This window comes from Notamacropus eugenii, chromosome 2, assembly GCF_028372415.1.
Source record: "Notamacropus eugenii isolate mMacEug1 chromosome 2, mMacEug1.pri_v2, whole genome shotgun sequence".
Lineage (NCBI taxonomy): Eukaryota > Metazoa > Chordata > Mammalia > Diprotodontia > Macropodidae > Notamacropus > Notamacropus eugenii.
Window position 1 is genome coordinate 247,256,041 of NC_092873.1, and position 18,206 is coordinate 247,274,246.

At 36.9% G+C, this 18,206-nt stretch overlaps 1 protein-coding gene across 4 annotated transcripts in view; it reads right to left on the bottom strand.

Annotated features, from left to right (window-relative positions):
* Positions 1 to 2,417: 2,417 nt before the first annotated feature.
* CNKSR3 (CNKSR family member 3) overlaps positions 2,418 to 18,206 on the bottom strand; it is a 107,972-nt gene continuing 92,183 nt past the window's right edge. For all 4 annotated transcript variants that reach the window (XM_072643741.1, XM_072643744.1, XM_072643743.1 and 1 more), the window contains exons 8-13: positions 13,757 to 13,825; positions 12,873 to 13,019; positions 8,382 to 8,506; positions 5,869 to 6,077; positions 5,297 to 5,386; positions 2,418 to 3,907 (exon numbers count right to left, since the gene is read on the bottom strand). In XM_072643741.1, coding sequence (XP_072499842.1) covers positions 3,609 to 3,907; positions 5,297 to 5,386; positions 5,869 to 6,077; positions 8,382 to 8,506; positions 12,873 to 13,019; positions 13,757 to 13,825 — 939 coding nt within the window. In that variant the 3' untranslated portion in view covers positions 2,418 to 3,608. The remainder of the gene's footprint in view (positions 3,908 to 5,296; positions 5,387 to 5,868; positions 6,078 to 8,381; positions 8,507 to 12,872; positions 13,020 to 13,756; positions 13,826 to 18,206) is intronic.

The window sequence follows — 18,206 nt, forward strand, 5'->3', positions numbered from 1 at the left end:
TAGCAAATAAGCCTGCTTAACTAAGTTCCATAAACCCAAAAAATTCAACCACAGGGATAAGAACCATTTGACAAAAATGCTGGGAAAGCTGGAGAGCAGTCTGGCAGAAGAAGTCATATTTGGACCACCTTCTCTCTTGGACCCCGATCTAAGATCTAGATATAATAGGTCATATCATAAGCAGAGTAGCAAGGAAGAAGAGTCCTCCTTTCACAACTATGGAAAGGGAGAGCAATTTTATGAAACAATAGAGAGGATGACAGAAAATAAAGTGGTGAATTATGATTATATAAAAGTGAAAAGATCCTATGCAAATAAAATTAAAGGAGCTAAAATTAGAAGGGAACATATTCACTGAAAAAAATTGCAACAAATTCCTTTATAGAGGCCTGGAATCCCCACTAAGTCTATATCCCAAAGACATCAAGAAAAAAGGAAAAGAATCTATTTGCACCAAAATACTTATAGCGGCTCTTTTTGTGGTGGCTAAGAACTGGAAATCCAGAGAATGGCCATCAATTGGGGAATGGCTAAACAGAATATTACTATTCTGAAAGGACAAGCAGAATGAATTCAGGAAAACCAGAAAAGACTTGCAAGAACTGATGCAAAGTGAAGTGAGTAAAAGTAGAAGACTGTACACAGTAACAGCTATACTGTACGAGAAAGAATTGTGAATGAGTTAGCTATTTTCAGCAAGGCAATGATGCAAGACAATCCCAAAGGACTAATGATAAAGCATACTCTCTGCCTCCAGAGAAAGAACTGATCGTGTCTGAAAACAGTATTGTTGCCATTAAAACCATTAGAATGTTTTTTAATCATTAGCAAGGAGTTTTGATGATTAAGATTGCTGTATTTCACATTATTTCTTAACATCTTTCACTCATTCTTTTTCCTTCATTCAAGTCTTCTTGTACAAAATAACTAATATGGAAATGTTTTACACGATTGCACATGTATAAATTATTCTGGTTTGCTTGATGTCTCAGAGTGCAGGGAGGGATAGAATTTGAAACTCAAAACTTTTTTTAAAAAAATTTAAATATTGTTTTAAAATATAAGTAGGAAAAATAAAATATTATAGATATAAAAAGGCCTGGTATCTAAGAATCTTTATAAATTTCTGAGAATAGAGCATTACTCAACAGATAAACGATCAAAAGATATGAACAGATAGGTCTTAAAAGAAAAAAAAGTCAGTTATCACACAACTATGTGAAAAAATGTTCCAGGTCATTACAAAATAAGTTCTGGCCATTAGATTGCAAATAATGCCCCAGAAAAGGAAAATAACATTTGCTGGAGACAAGCACACAAATGTACTAACTGCTGTAAATCAATCCAGCTATTCTGGACAGAAATTTGGAATTATTTTGTTGAAGGAGCAATATCCTAAACCTTCCCCCACAATGCAAGTTAGGCTCATTTTGCTATTACTGTTGGGGGTCTTCCCCCTGTTTTCTTAAAGGGCAATAAAGCTGTCCCCAGGACTTGACTAACCCAGGGGGCTAAGATTCAGTTGCACACCTCCTTTTAATGAATTTTCTGGCCATATTGGCAAAACATAACTTTCTGGACATCTAAGTACATAAAAAATGCTATCCCGCATAGAGTTAGAACCTGTTGGACTTGCTGAATATTCTAACACAAGTTACCACTCTCTACCCTGTTGTTCAAATATATTTATAAGGAAGTGATAAAGCATCCTTTCTACGCTATGGATAAGTCATTTTTTGTTTTGTTAATTGTTTAAATGACATACTAGTGTTTCATTTTGTTCTAATTCTGAATCTGAACTGGCTTGAGTCAGGTCTACCCCAACATATTCCTAAAAAGTTGCAGAACTGTGCATACCCTTGGCCTCAGTAATACTACTACTGGACAGTGTGCATGCATGCATGTAAGTGCAGATGCAGAGACACACACACACACACACACACACACACACACACACACACAATCCCCAAAGAGGTTAAATAAAAATGGAAAAAAGACTCTAAGTACAAACACTGTAGCATCACTTTTGGTTGTGAAAAAGGCCTGGAAACAGGTAGGTGCCTATAAATTGGGAAATGGCTCTTCCAAAGATTTTTGCAATTTTTTTTTAAAAAAGAGTTGCTTTTTATTAGAGATTCAAATGACTAACTGATAGAACTTCAGGCAGGATAATAATAAAATAAGAAACTTCTAAGAACTGAGGTGGGGAAACATGAAGAGAGAACCTTTGACAGAAATAGTTTCCATAAATAGGCTAGCTCTGACTGGAGTCAGCTCTCCTAAATTGTGCCTCTTCCTCTAAAGGGTCTTTTTCCCTTCTAAATCCATGTTGCTTTTTCCATATTCCACATTGATTACCCCTCCCCATCCCATGCTCCACCAAGAATTCTCACATAAAGAGAAAGCTGTGAGAAATCTTAGGAATCAGAAAATCTGCCTTTATTAATAAAGTTTTACCCCCTTGCTTTGGCTAATTTATACATGGCGCAGTAACAGAAACATTCCAACTACACATTTGATAAGAGTAAGAAAAATATACAACTATATTTAAACACTTAAATTAACACAATAAGACTTTTTTCCTTCTAATAAAATATCATACATTCATTTAAACACAATTTATATCCTAACACTTTTTTTCCCCAAATACCAGATGCTACTTGAAAATTATTGACCATTAGAATTTCCAAGGTATATTTGAATAGCAAAATTTTGATAAAGGGTTCTTTCCTAGGATAAAGACACTTAACAAAATGCAAACTGCTGAGTCACTCATAAGCCTAAAGGCCAGCTGCTTTATTTTCCTGAAAGATGCTTTGGTTACCAGCAAATCAGTCTTATAGCTTTTTTCTCCCTTTAAAGACAGTATCTACTAACATGACCAAAAACTGCACAAATAACCACTGAAGGATTGATATATTTCTTGCATGTTTAGTAAACCATAACTAATGGGTGCTTGTATGCTCCAGAACTGAATGACCTACAATGAAATTTTCACCAAAAGGGGAATGATCAAGTGTAACAAATTCCCCAACATTATTTTCTGCTTTCAAAGAAAACAAAAAACAGTTCCCAGGCTTGGAGTTTCCAAGTCAAAGCTGCTATATTATTCAACTGTAGAATACAGCTTTTTGCCACAAGAACATGGTATCTTCCCCACTGACTCTTTGAAGCCAAGGAGCTAAGTCCCACACCCAAAATAATATCTCCATGACCACAGGGTCTCCCATCATTATAATCACAAAAACATAAGTACAAGTGGTGCCACACACCAACACAGTCCCCTTTTCTGTTCCTGTATCAAAATATCATGCTGACTCTCAGTTCAGAGTTGTCTCCAGCTGCTAACCAAAATCTTGCTGCTTGATGATGATGTACTTCTGAATTGTTTTCTCCTCCTCTTCTGCCCACCACCATCACACCTACCAAATCCATTCCTGTCCAATTACCCCAAAACTTGCTTTCAAAATAAAATAAAATTAAAACAAAATAAAATAAACAAGAAGGTCACTACATAATACTGTAGGTCAAAGTACAAAGAGGTCAGCTGAGGAACAAAGGCACTTGGTAACAGAAGATGGTGACAGAGTCCAGGACAAAGGCAAATCTCAGTGAGTCAACAACTTAAGCCTAGTGATCCAGCTGACCAGGAGTGATGGTTCTGTGGAAGAAGATTTTTTGGATGATGAAACGGAGTTCTTTTTGCTCCCTTCCTCCTGAAAGGGAATGGTGGCACTGTTGTGAAGGTCTGAATTAATGTAGCACCTGCTGCCTCTTATGTAGTCTGCACCCCGGACTAGATGTCTGTCAGGCATAGGTCGGGAAAAACGATGCCGTGAGGAGGAGCTTTCTTCAATGATTGGGGGTATCCTCTCATTACTGAAATACCTGCATAGGGCATCTTCACCTGTTTTAATATAGTTAGAATAATTCGGATGACTATTCAAACAGACGACTCAAAACCCACCTCAAAACTCTTATAAGCACTCACTTGTCAATATGGCCTCCTGATATCTTACCATCTTCAATTATTTTACTGTTTTTACTTTTTCAATGTTCCAGCCTTTATGCTGTCCACAAGACTATAAGATCCTTACGGTGATATTTCTTTTACCAGCATCAAGCATATTGTAGGCAATCAATAACATTTATTGGTTTTATTTTGATTTTCCAATGACAACAATTTGCAAAATAGTGAGAGGGAACATTAATGAGATCTACTATTCCACTATTCTCTCTGTTATATGTTATACTTCTGATATCTATGTCAATCAGCAGCTACGTAAAGGAGACAACCTTTGCCAAATTGGCAAGAAACCCCAATTATTGATTAACTCTAGAAAATTTTAATAAGTCAGTTGTATCCTCAAAATGAAATTAAACTTCACAAGCTTATTAAAGGATTATTTTAAACATCTATACATGTACTTGTCTCAGATCTGATACGGATAAAATTTGAGGAGGGAGAGAAGGGTAGCGAGGCCTATATTCAGACAGATACAGTATATTGGAACTTTTCATACTTCATACTTTAGATTACCTTATTTTATCTGCATGACACTTTTGAACTTTAGACAGAAATGATAACTACAATCACTGAGTCAAAGAAAATTGGGGATTTATTCCAATATCATAAAGAAAGGCTGTGGATATGCACATAGAAAAGCAGTTGTGTAACACTATGTAACAAAAAGACCAATCAGGGGAAATGAGGACAAAATTGAAGTACACTGACACTACAAGGCATACTAACATATGTCTGCTATCTGCAAGAAATTCATTCGAATGACTATGGAATATCAATTAACTGCATTTTTATCCCCCACCTCCAATCCATTGGGTCACAGATCCAAAGTTGACAGGGACCTCCGAAGCATGAGGTTCAATTCTTGGATTTTATAGTTGATCTGCTTAACATCACACTGGATATAAAAAGTAGGACCTCACAGACAGACCCACATCTGGATAAAGAAGCCAGGATTAAAGTGCTTACATCACTTAGGGAAATTTTAGATCCAGCATGGGGTTAGAAAGGACAAATGGCGCAGAGCCAAATTCTACCCATTAGCCAACCATTTCTTGGTTCTACCTTAATTAGTGACACCAAAATATTTCAAGGCTTTCCAGAGAGGATGGAGAATGCCAAAATGTGAATAAAAAACCCAATATGGGTTTGTGGCAGAACTGGGGAGTAATCTCTGCTCTGTGTTTAAATGAATGCTCCCATTGGCCAGTCCTGTCAGACAGGGGCTTCTGAGAACTCCTTGGGTTTGTCTGAAAATGAAATACAACTTGCCTTTTCTCCCATGTCCTCGGGGTCTGGCATATGGGTCCACAATTCCCATCCAGCTCCCATCTGCAGGCATTGACAAGGGCCGGGGCTTCCCTATAAAGGCAAGAGAAGGAAAATGAGGAGGCATGCCCATTTACACTTAACAGAAATTTTCCGGAACACCAAGCAATCATTCCACTCATAATGCCACAAGTATTTAAGCAGTAGCAATAACACTTGAAGAATACGGAAAGTATTCCAAAGCATTCTGTTTATAAGGCAAGCAATTAGACAAGGGGCATAAAGAATGACAGGCTACATGTCCACAGAACAGAGTGACCCAAAATTTTAAAAGGCATGCACCAAAAGCTAAAAGCGTAATCTGATCTCATCCAGCTGGGCTTTGATACCCATCAAGAGGAATGGCAGAACAAGGTTTCACTTTAGAGAGATGAATACAGGGTTTCATACTCAGATTTTCACTGCAGTTTACGTTTTCCTCAGATTACCCCAAGAGTGTGCCAAATTCAACCAGCATTTCCAAATAAGGAAGGGGGAGGGGAAGACCAAACAAAAGAAAACATCCAGAAACTCACCATAAGACTGTGTTTTCTCCCTCATCTTTGTGGGCTGAACATTAGCTTCCACTGAATAGCCAGGCAACTGATCTGAATCGGCGATAGTAAATCTTCGCCTTCGACTTTCCTGGTCTAAGAAGGAATTGGGGGACTCGGAACCCTTCGAACCTGGCAACGGCTGTTTACATTTACTGAGGCCTCCATAAACAAAACTCCCCTTCTCGTCCCTGAAAATTCACATCGAACCATTATGTTAATTTGGAAAGGTCCCTTCACATGGCATTAAAATGAAATAATCATTGTATCTTGTGTTATTTTAAAGAAGAATCGCAGCATATAGTTACTATTCATTCATGGAGGAAAGTCCTCAATTTGGAATCCAGAGACCTGGATCTGAATTCTGGCTCTGGCATTTACTATCTGTGTGACTTTAGGCAGGTCACTCGGTCTCCTTGGGTTTCAGTTTCCTTATCTGTAAAATGACTGATAAGGTCGATCTGCCCTCCCATCTCTAAAATCTATGATCCAACTAGGAAGAGAGGAAAAGACTCATTTTGAGATATATTCACTGAAGTTTGTCCTCCTATAGTTAAGGGATTCCATCCTGCTTCCTAGGAGCACATAAGAAGCTCCTTAAAAGAAGGAAGTGCATTGTTTTGGTCTACATATTGCTGGTGCCTAGTACAGTGCCTGGAATAGAGCAGGCACTTAAAATAAATCCTTATTGAAATGAATTGAAGAAAACAATTTCATACCAACAGTGCTTTCTGAAAATCAACACAAACCCCCTAAGATCTCTATGTTATCATAAGTCCCTTTCAAAATATGTAAAATGAAATATTTTTTGTTATGTTTCAAAATTATACAAATACATAGCTCCGAAGAGGTCACAGTGGCAACTTAAACTTCGGAGTCTCTGCTGTGCTAGAAGCGCCTGCTCATAACAAGAATCACATCAGGCCAGAAGTTAAGAATGTAATCTTCTGAATCACTTCTCCCGTGCCAAGCGAAAGATTCCTGCTAAGATCCAAGAGGGAGAGAATACTCTGTGCACGATAGATTTGTGCATAGGTGTGTATATGCGTGCATGTATACATGTATGTGCATATGTATATACGTGTGTACATGTATGTGTGTATATGCATACACATAGATAGATACATAAATACATTAATTAAAATCTAACTATATGCACACCTACCAGGTAGCACAAAGAACTCTTTAATAAGAGAAAGTGTTGGACTATCTTCAGAAGTCAGTATGGACAGATTAAGGCTAAATCATCTAAAATGGCTTATAAAAAGGCTGGAGAGCTTCTGTAGCTAGACTTGTATGCAGTGGCTTCTATGAACAAACTCTATTAGATAAATGCAAAAAGTATCAGAACAAATAACTGATCTGTCTAAATCACTTAAGAAGTTTTGATATGCATAAACAACCCACTTGAGTGCTCCTCTATGTACCAGGAAGGCCCTTCATCTCCCAACCTCCTGTGAATCCACGTCCCTCACCTCTTTTAAAATATAAACTGGAAGTCACCTAAATGAAAAATCTTCTAAGAACAAGCCCAGCTAACTTTATTTTTCCCTGTTATTCTATGTCCCTTTCTGAAGTGGGCTGCCATGTAGCTCTGAAAAGGGCTGCTTTGGTTGACTGAGTTCATATGGTTTTTCCAACTAGTCTGAAAAACTCCATTTTCTCTGACTCGTTCCTCCCTATCAGCAGACTTCACTCCGTACACTTGCATCTTCCTACTTGGGGTGATGGTTCCTGAAAGCCACCTAAGTCCCAATAATGGAGCTGATTATGTGGACAAAACATGGCTAATACGAGATTTCAAACACATGGCAGACTGGAGATTGTTTTTCTATGTAATTCTATGTCATTGCTGTATTTCTGTGATATACAGAAAGGAATGGAGGTGCCTTTCAATCCTTACCATTTTTTTTCTCTAAATAGCTCATAAAAACCTAGAAGGAAAATTAGGAGAGGAGTTCTTTCTTTTCTAGGATTAGGCAGTTAACACTAGAGTGAGTTTATTTTTTTCCTTAAAATATCAGACTTTTAAAAAGTACAGAATATCATTGCTAACCCAAAGTTAACAATGTCTTCTTATTAGAGTATGCACTGTTCTCTACTACAACCTCATTTCTCTGTCCATTTAGGAATAATTATTTAAGATAAATTTTATCATCAATGATGAAGAACTGAATCCATTTAATTATGCTCAGATTTTATTCCTTACCTCACATCCTCAAACTTCAAAATATGTTTGGTCAAACCCATACTTATTACCAATTTGAGATTTTCTACACTAGCCATGAAAGAGGAGGGAACATTAATAAATTTCTGCAAAGGGCATTACCTTTCTTTCTCCAACCAAGAATTTTCATTATTTATGTTGAATGCTTTCAAAATTCAATCCTACCAAATACATTTAATATATGCTATTCAAAACTTTGTTGCCATTAAAAATTCACAGTGAAAATGAGCTTTGTGTATCCAAATCTTGACTGGGGAGAGTTGCATACCGGGGAGAGTAGGGGACAGCTGGTGGTGGAGGGATATAAAGATCCAGAATGGCTGATTTCTCTTTCTTCAGTGAGGTGTCCATGGTACTCTCTGGGGACTGGGTGGTAGTAGGTGGAGGAGAGGTCTGAAACAAAAACATTCCAATGATGCAGATAATGTAAGTAGAAGACTGGGTCCCTTAGCAACCATCTCTGCTTCCTCCTTCCCCCAAATCTGTTTGGTCCTGCCATTTCCCAACATTCTCAAAGGGGAGAGGATAGGGTCAGCTGGCATGTCTTCCTACAATAATCAACAACTCTCAACTGCATGAGGCACTGGGGCATTTTTTAAACGATATTACCATATTTAAATGTCATTCTTGATTCAAAACAGTCCCTCTACAATTCAACATATCTAAGACTTTTAGTCTTACAATTGAAGAGGCCTTCAAAAAAATCTAGACCAACTCAAAATGAACAAGAACTTCATCTAAACAGAACACATTCAACCAACAGTCATCATTGTCTTTACTTCTAGAAGGGAAAAACTCACTCCCTTCCAAAGTCAATCATTCCATTTATGGATGTCTTCAGTTGATTGGAAGGCTTTACTGACCTCATGACTAAATTTATTTCTTTTTCAATGTCTATTCCATTGTTCCTTATTCTACCCTCTGGTGCCAATCAGAGCAAGTCCAGCTCTGAGGAACAGTCCTTCAATTACTTGGATACAGCTTTCATGTCCTCTAAGTGTTCTCTTTTCCTTGCTAAAGATTCCCAGGTTCTTCCATCATCGTGAGACATGGTTTTCCTTTTCTGAATGATCTCTAGCTCATCAATGTTGAACCATGGTGTATTTTTAGTTTTATTATTTTGAAATTAGTATGAGTTCAAAGAACACTAAAAAATGTCACTGAGTTTAATGAAATCAGCAACTTTGTCTTTTTGGAATTTTACAGCACCTTTGTATGAATGAGGTAGTTGATGGCAATGGAAAATGCAATTAACAAACATTCAAGTGTTTGTAATGTGTAAGACACTGTGCTAGACATGGTCTAGCTTAGACTCTGAGCTTATGGTCTAATGGAGGAGACCAGACAAATATGTGAAAGACTGGTTAAAGATCAACTAATTTACACTAACAAGAGATTTGAATTTAAATAAAAATGTTCCCACTAAATGTCAAATTAATTATACAGACAATAATTGCTATAAGATTTCTCAAAAAAAATAAAGAAAGGGCTGGAGTAATAAGGAAAAACTTAATGATGGAGTAGAACTTAAGCTGGGTCCTAAAGGATACGTGAGTGTTGAACAGACAGAAACGAGAATACATAGAGTTATATAGTCCTATCTTCTAAGGGGCCAAAAGTACTTACTGACAGAATTAACTAATCACAGTTTCCCGCTTTTAAAGGATGAAAACAGAGACATAAAAAAAATGACATTTTCCTACTCACCCCACCCCACTCCAATATTAGACTACTGACGGCTATCTCTAAATGTTTGTTCACCTTGGACAAACTCAATGTCTACAACTGTTTTATAACTATCGAATATCTTGTGGATTTGCTGGAACATTGAGTTAACTGGGAGTTATCTTACTACCATACCTAAGAAAACTGCTCCAGAGCTGAGACCCTAAGTAGTATAAATTAGAGGGTTGTTACAAAACGACACCCCTTCAATAAAAATTCCCCTAACAGTCTGACTCACTGGAAAGACAAACACACTCAATAGTTACATACATCTCTGTGACTTTTCATTAACCAAGCACAAGTCCTAAGAAACAGTTACTCCGTATTTTGCTCCTGTATATAATTTCAGAAGAGAATTGTTGGATCCTAGAAAGTAAAAAATGGAATTTCATGGCTTAAGGTAAAGGGAACATATACATAATGGAAAGAATTTTTTTTTAAACCATGCCTGTGCTTTCATGAACTTAAGAAACTCTGGGGCAGAATTCATTCTATCAGTGCAAAATCCATGCCTGCACTAAGGTCAATATCCACTATGGCATGTTAGTCTCATGGGAAGCAAAAGACGATTAAATGTGACATAAGAGTTAAGTTTCAGAATCCTAAGGGCAGGTGAATCAGGACATTTATTGGGCAAAGATTTGAATGGCAATGACAAGTTTCTAAGCTCCACAGCTGAGAAAGAAAGACATATTCTTTAGAGCTAAAGGTCCTGAATGAAAAAACAAGTAGCCATTTGCATGCTCCCTTTGAGACGCCCTTTCCAGTCCTACACTGAGTAACAATGTGGTATAAACTTTGCACTTGAAGTCTGGGAGATCTAAGTTCAAATCCTGCCTTAGACCCTTATACCTGTGTGATCCCAGACAAGCTTCTTAACCTCTCTCAAATTTAGTTTTCCCACTTATAAAATGGGGACAATAATAAGGGTTTGCTGTGAGGATCAAACGAGATAGCATATAAATACACACACATATCCTTCTATCTATATCTATTATATATATATACACAGAGACCAAATGAGATAGCACATATATATGTATATATGCATATATACATATATACATACATATATATATACACTTTGAAGTACTTCTATATAACTGTTAATTATTAGCTATTATTACTGAACTGAATACTATATTAAAGAAGCTCTGAATGGTTCAGAAATTGGCATGTGGTCTGTGGGTCCAAACCTTGGCTCATACTCCCTGTGTAAGCTCAGGTAAGTCATGAAATCTCTAAGGGCCTGAATTTCCTCTTTTATGAAATGAGAAGGATGGATTACATGACTTCTAAAATGTTCAGTCCTATGAAGTTCTCTTCTTAATTTTTTTTCAATTAACAAATTTATTTACTATCATATGCCCTCCCCTCTTCCCACCTGGATGGTGAAGATCTGTACTTCAAGAGCACAGTATAAGAATTCAGAGAAGGGAAACAATGTCCTGTTCACAATCCTATTAACTATGAAGGTTCACTGTGTTACAGTTCACTCTGTTCTAAAAACATCCTGCTCTCAATTTCAAAAATTTACAGTCAAGCAAAAAATACTAATGAATCTTTTTCATGTAAAAAGTTAGCTAACATCACTGAAAATGAAAAATAAATTTTATATTAACTTTCATTTTACCTGTTTCCACATTTTCAAAGAAAAGTAGGCATAAAATAAATTCTGTTTTTCAATCATTTAAACACAAAATCTTAAAATTATATTGAGTCAAAATTCTGCTTCATTATTTAATAATCAATTTTTTAAAGTACACATGGGATGAGAAAAAGTCTATGGATCACCAAACACAAGGGGCAGTTACTTTGGGGGAAATAAATAATTATTAAGTGAAGATCTTCATATGACAGGCTCAAGGGCCTTCATCAACTTGGTTGCCTTCCTTTGAATGTCCTCTCAGCTTTACCTATGAAAAGATAGTTCTTAAACTATGAGAACTGAAAATCCAAAGGACATCAGGAAAGTATATAGAATGGCAATACCACCTCCCTATTCCTACAAGCTATTGCATTAGCTTTCTTTTGCTGACACATTATACTGCTGACTCAAATGCTCTCTGATCATGCCCCCCCCATTCTGTACTTGTGAAGTTGATTTTTAGCAACCAAGCATAAGACTTTACATTTACATTACCGAACTTCACCTTATTAAAGCAAGCCTGTCGCGCTCTCTTTGGATTCTGTCATCCAGTGTGACAGCTACCCCTCTGAGCTTTAGGTCATCTGCAAATCTGATGAGGATACTATCTATGCTTTTATCCAATTCACTGATTAAAATAGGAAAGCTACCCAGGGCTCACTCCATACTATTACTCCTCTGGAGACTCCCTACTACATTGAACCATTTACAACTACTGGATGACTCTGGTCATCCAACCGTTTCTATATCCCTTAAAATTTTACCTCCTATTATATTAATGTTATTCCTGCGCTCAGAAAGTAATCATTCTAATGTGAAAATATGTTTAATCTGAATATATATGTAGAGCCTATATTGCACTGCATGCCATCTTGGGGGTGGGGAGGGGGAAGAGATGGAGATGGAGAAAATTTGCAACTCAAAATCTTGTGGAACTGAATGTTGCAAACTAAGTAAATAAAATTAAAAAAAAATTTTTAAACTAATTATCAAGGTTTCAACTTCAAGAGTTCTGAAGCTAGTGTCCAGGGAAGTCTGTCCTTCATATATCTGCATAACTTCAGAGTTTGTCTCTTGTCTTGAGGGAGTCGGGGGGGGGGGGGGGGGGGGGTGCGATACTGCAATAGAAGACAAGGACCTGCTTTCTTAAAAAAAAAAAACAAAACGTTCAAAAGAATTTTAAACAGAATAAGCCAAAGATTTATAATTCATAAGTTTAATGTAGAAAAATAATTAAGAAAACTAATATCCAAAAATGAAAGAAAATGAATATTGGAGAACGCAGAAAGGGGGATGGGGTGGAGAGAAGGGATCTTGATATTTCCAAGAAAAAGAAACCCATTACCCACTCAACTTGTTCACATGCTTCAGACTAGCTCTTGGTACCTGAACAACAGGTGGCTTCCATCGTAGGTTTTTCAGTGGAGCTGGAGTAAAATTGAAAGAACCTGTGGGGCGTTTCTTGAGGAGGAGCACCACTCCCGTAGGATTCTCTCGCAACTTGCGCACCAGATTTTTTAATTGCCATCCCACCTTCAAAGGAGAAGTGGAGAGGAAGGAGAAAGTCTTTTGATAGGTAATCAAAATTCAGAACCATTATATAAAGGCGAAATCTGTGTGTGTGTATATGTGTATATGCATATGTATGTATATATGCGTGAATGTATAGATGTGTATATGCATGTATATATGTGTGTATGTATGTATACATGCATCCATACTCTAAAAAAAATGCCTAATTACAAGATGTTGAAGTGATGATACAAAATAAACCTGAAGATTCTCAATGACAGTCAATGTATACACACATGCATTTTCAAGGACATGTAACAATACTAGAGGGTTAGCAGGTCTAACCACCAAGATCAGTGGGAATCTTAAGAAAGGTGAAAATACCTTAGCTACAACTCTTTAACATCTCCAAATCTGATGCCTTGGTGTTTCAAAGCACAGAGGCAAGGAAAAACTATTGAAAGTTCTAATATTGTCCCAGAATAATTCTTTGAAACAATCAAATGATTTGCTTCTTCTCGAAGTTGACAAGTCACAATTATAAAAGGCTACGAGAAAAATATGCCCAAAAGTATCTTCAAAAACTAAAGAAGATCTAAAACATCTGCTTTGAATATAACCTATGTCTGACAAATCACTCCTTTAAGGAGAAGTCAACAACAGAGGCAAGGAAATTGCCTTAGATCCAATTAAGATTCTAGGGGGACATACCAAGATGCTCAAAACAAAACAACATTAAGAGGGTTGTTAAGACTTACCACAGTCTGCTTGTTAACTTGAATCACCTCGTCACCGGCATGAATCCTCTGAGATTTATCAGCAGGAGACTAGATGAGAACAAACAAGGCAATTTATCTAGCTATATTCAGAATATCTATGTGTTTCAGATTCTACTTATACATGCACATTGTTATCCATGTATTTTATGTCTGGTGAACAAACTCTAACTTTATCCCTTACTCACAGGCTACATTTGCAGTGAAATAGCTCCAGCTAATTAACTAGATAGCTAGCTATATCTATATATCTACATCTGCTTGTTGTTATCAATCTAAATGCAGATAATGTGTGCATGCATGTGGAGGTATCTACATATAGATATATCCACAGATAGAAATACATAGTCACACAGATTCACAAACATGTTAATATCAACCTAACCCAAGTACCATATTGTTTTCAGAGGGTCTGGGACCTATGATTCCATTAGTATAGAGTATTCCCAGTAAGAACTCTTTCAGTGCAATTTAGAAACTTAACAAGTTGTCTGGGACAGTGAGAGGTTAAGTTACTTGCCCGATGTCATGCAGCAAGTATATATAGCAAAGATGGCACTTGGGTCTTCCTGACTGAAGACACCTCTCTCTCCACTACTCATACTGATGGATCATACAATGACTTAAAAAAAATATCATCTTGACTCCTGACTTCCTATAAATTCCTATTGGCCTTGCTTAAAGACATTACTCTATATAAGGCTGATTAATCAAAAACTGGCTGTTATGATGGGAAATCATATCCTATGAAGAAGAAAGCTGGAATGCTTAGCCTAAAGAAGAGGAGGAGATCAGGGAGAACGGAATATGACAAGGCTATTATATGGAAATGCCTTGTTCAGATGAATTTCAGAGGCTAAAACCATATCAAATAATAGACGTCACAGGTTGACACTTGGATATTGTTTAGTTGTTTCAGTTAAGTCTGACTTAGCACGGCCCCATTTGGGGTTTTCCTGGCAAAGATACTGAGTGGTTTGCCATTTTTTTCTCCAATACAGTTTACAGATGAGGAAACTGAAACAAACACAGTTAACTAACTTGCCCAGGGTCGTACAGCTAGTAACTTTTTGAACTCAGGAAGATGAGTCTTCCTGATTCCAGGTCCAACACTTTACCCACTGTGCAACCTTAGCTGCCCTAATACCTGGATACCATTTTTCCCTGTTAAACTAAGAATTTGATAAGAGCATGGGCAATTTCTTATGAGCAATAAGGAGGCAAAGAGAGTTAAGTAATTTGCCCAGGGTCCCACAGCTAGCGTCTAAGGCCTGATTTGAACTGAGGTCTTCCTGACTCTAGGACCAAAACTCTATCCACTGCACCACCTAGCTGCACATAAAATTCAGTTTATCAATTGCTTTCTTTTGTTGTTCAGTCGTTTTTTAAGTTGTGTCTAACTCTGGAAACCCATTTGGCAAAGATACCTAAGTGGTTTGCCATTTCCTTGTCCAGCTCATTTTACAGATGAGAAAACTGAATTAAACATGGTTAAGTGACATACCTGGGATTTATTTTGTATATATTATATATTCTTAGATGAGTTCATGTTTCTCCCTTGCTAGAAAGCAAGCTTCTTGAGAGCAGGGACTGTTGGGTGGTTGTCTTTTATATCTCCACTGACTAACTCATAAGTGCTTAATAAATGTTTATTTATGGATTAATATTCCAGACATAAGCTTCTCTCTCACCCACAGGTGTGGCACTCAACAAGAAGGAAGCAAATGACACTAAAGAGTAGAAATCTTCACTGATGCATGTAGGTCCAATATTAAGGTATGTATGGCTGTGACAGCTATTTTTGAAAACATTCACCTCGATACCATAACAACCAGCCATGGCTCACCCGAAAGACTAGTAATACATGCAGGGCCTGGTGATGCCGTTCAACAATGAACTTCCTACAAAGTGTATTACTCAACAGGACATAAGCCCTTGGAAAGCCTCTTTTCTCTAGAGGCATTTTTGGAAATCTGTCTACTTATCTAGCAGCCAGCCTTTACTCTCCTGTATTTCACCATCTTGGATCTGTATTTCCAGTCCTGGTTAAGCCAAATCTGGAACACTTCAAGCAAATCCACAATCTCCCTCTTTGTGGTTTGTTTTTTTAAATGTGAAGGGAAATCCACAGGAACATAGCTTTGGATTCGGAAGAGATCTGAGAGGGTGGAGTCTACCCTCTCAATTTATAGATGAGGAGACTGAGGGTCGGATAAGTAAGGGACCTGCTCAAGAAAATGTAGCAGAATTTAAACTTGGGCCTTCCTGAGTCCAACACTTTATCCATTCTGCCATGTTCATTCTCTGATTCTGAAAGCAGTTTCAGGGGAATAGGATTTTTCCACTTGAAAATTCATTCAGACTCAAAGGGAGCTTTGTTAGAGTCTCACATTTCATCCTTTAAACCACACACATCTACACAGAATAAAAAGATGACTCTGGGCCTCTCAGTAGTAAGGTTATAACGTTCCACATGTTTCTCAGAGATTGAAATAGCTGCCAACTAGACCTGATAGAGATCTGGGACTAAACAGTTCTGTTCAAGTAATCCAATACAATCAGTTACTGAAGTGCTATGGACAGAGAGATGGGCCTTGAGTCAGAAGAAAAATTTCAACTCTGTGAAAAACAGAATATAAGAATCTTCTTTCTTCTAACCGACCAAAACTGAGTGAGAGTCTATGTGATTCTCATTCTGTTTACTAGGTGCTATGGAGGTCCAAGTCAAGAGGAGCAAAAGACTGAGGTCATCTGGAACATGCACCAATTTCTAGGGGATGGGTTCAAGGATCATTTCAACACCTTTGTACAAAGTACATCTTTTAAGGTGTCACTCCAATGGTGACAGGAGATGGGATTTGCATAGGGAAGGCCAAGACTAACCCAAATAAAATCAATATAGCAAGGTTTGATATAAAGACCAGTGAATCTTAGGTTGGTATTTAGCTGAGGAGGAGGGAGGATTGATGAAAGACATCGTCTTATATACCTTCTTCTAAAGGTTGTGTTCGCTAGGTTCTAGATAAGAACCTAATCACTATCTTACATCATATTGCTATTTTCTTGTTAAAAAAAAAAAGATTTGTTCAAATTAAATCCTAATTAAAGATAACATGGTGAAATATGCCTTACAATATAACCTCAAAGCCCAAAGATTTATATGAGCTAAAACAAAATGAAATAAGCAGAACCAAGGGGAAAAAATAAACACGAGAATAACATCATGAAATGGAAAGAACAAAAAAATGAAACTCAATGGTGTGTAATTATAATCAAACATAGCTCCAAAGGAAAGACAAGAAAACTGTACTCCCTTCTCTTCTTTGCAGAGGTAGGGGACTAGAGGTATGGAACATGGTATGTATTGTTAGATGAAGCTGATGTGTTTTCAGAAGGCGAGCTCCTTGAAAGCAAGCACTATTTTGCTTTTCCATTTGTAACCAGAACTTCTTAGCCCAGTGCTTTGGATAGTAAGTACTTAATGAACGCTTTTCAATTCAGTCATTCATTTAGTTTTGTTGAATTGTTTTTCCCGTCTTTTTTATTATTTTAAATTTTTATATGTATTTTATATATTTATATTTTATAACTAATATTTATTATTTTTATTACAATTGAGTCCTATATTTGTAAATTATAATGACAATAGCATTTATATAGTTCCTTAAGATTTGAAAAATACTTCATAAATATTATTTCATTTTATCCTTACAACAAGGATAAAACCTTGGAAGGCAGATATTATTATTATCCCTACTTTATAGGTTGAGGAAACAGAGGCAGGCAGAGGTTAAATGACTTGCCACCCAGCTAGTGTCTAAGGCCAGCTTTGAACCCATGACTTCCTGAATCGAGGTCCAGTGCTCCATCCACTATGCCATCTAGCTACAACATGAAATGAATGATATAAATAAGCATTTTAAAAACAATTCAAGAAATTCACTTTCCTCACAACAATCCTTACTACAGCTAGAAAGTACAAGAATCATAAAATTTGGAGTTGAAGGGGCCCTTAGAGAAGATCTGGTCCAACCCTCTCATTTTTACAGATGAGGACACTGAGGCCCAGAGACATCAAGTAATTTGCCTTGTATGATTATACAAACAGGTAATAAGAGAGGCAGGATTTAAAAGCACTTAGATGGTAAATGCCAGGCTCTTTCCAGGGTTCAGGTCAGGTTTCCTCTTACTATTCCACTTTCACAAAAGAGGAAACTGAGACCCACAGGCTATGATTTGCCTCCAGTTATACAAACTAATAGGTAATAAAACAACCCAGGCCCAATGATTTAAATTTCATTTTTAATTTAATTAAAATAAAAATTTAGCCCAAATCTAGATGGCAATGGCTTTAAGAAGAAATTTTTCAAACTCAGTTACTAATTTCATATAGAATTTTCATGATTTATACAAACTATCTGTCTTTAGGCAA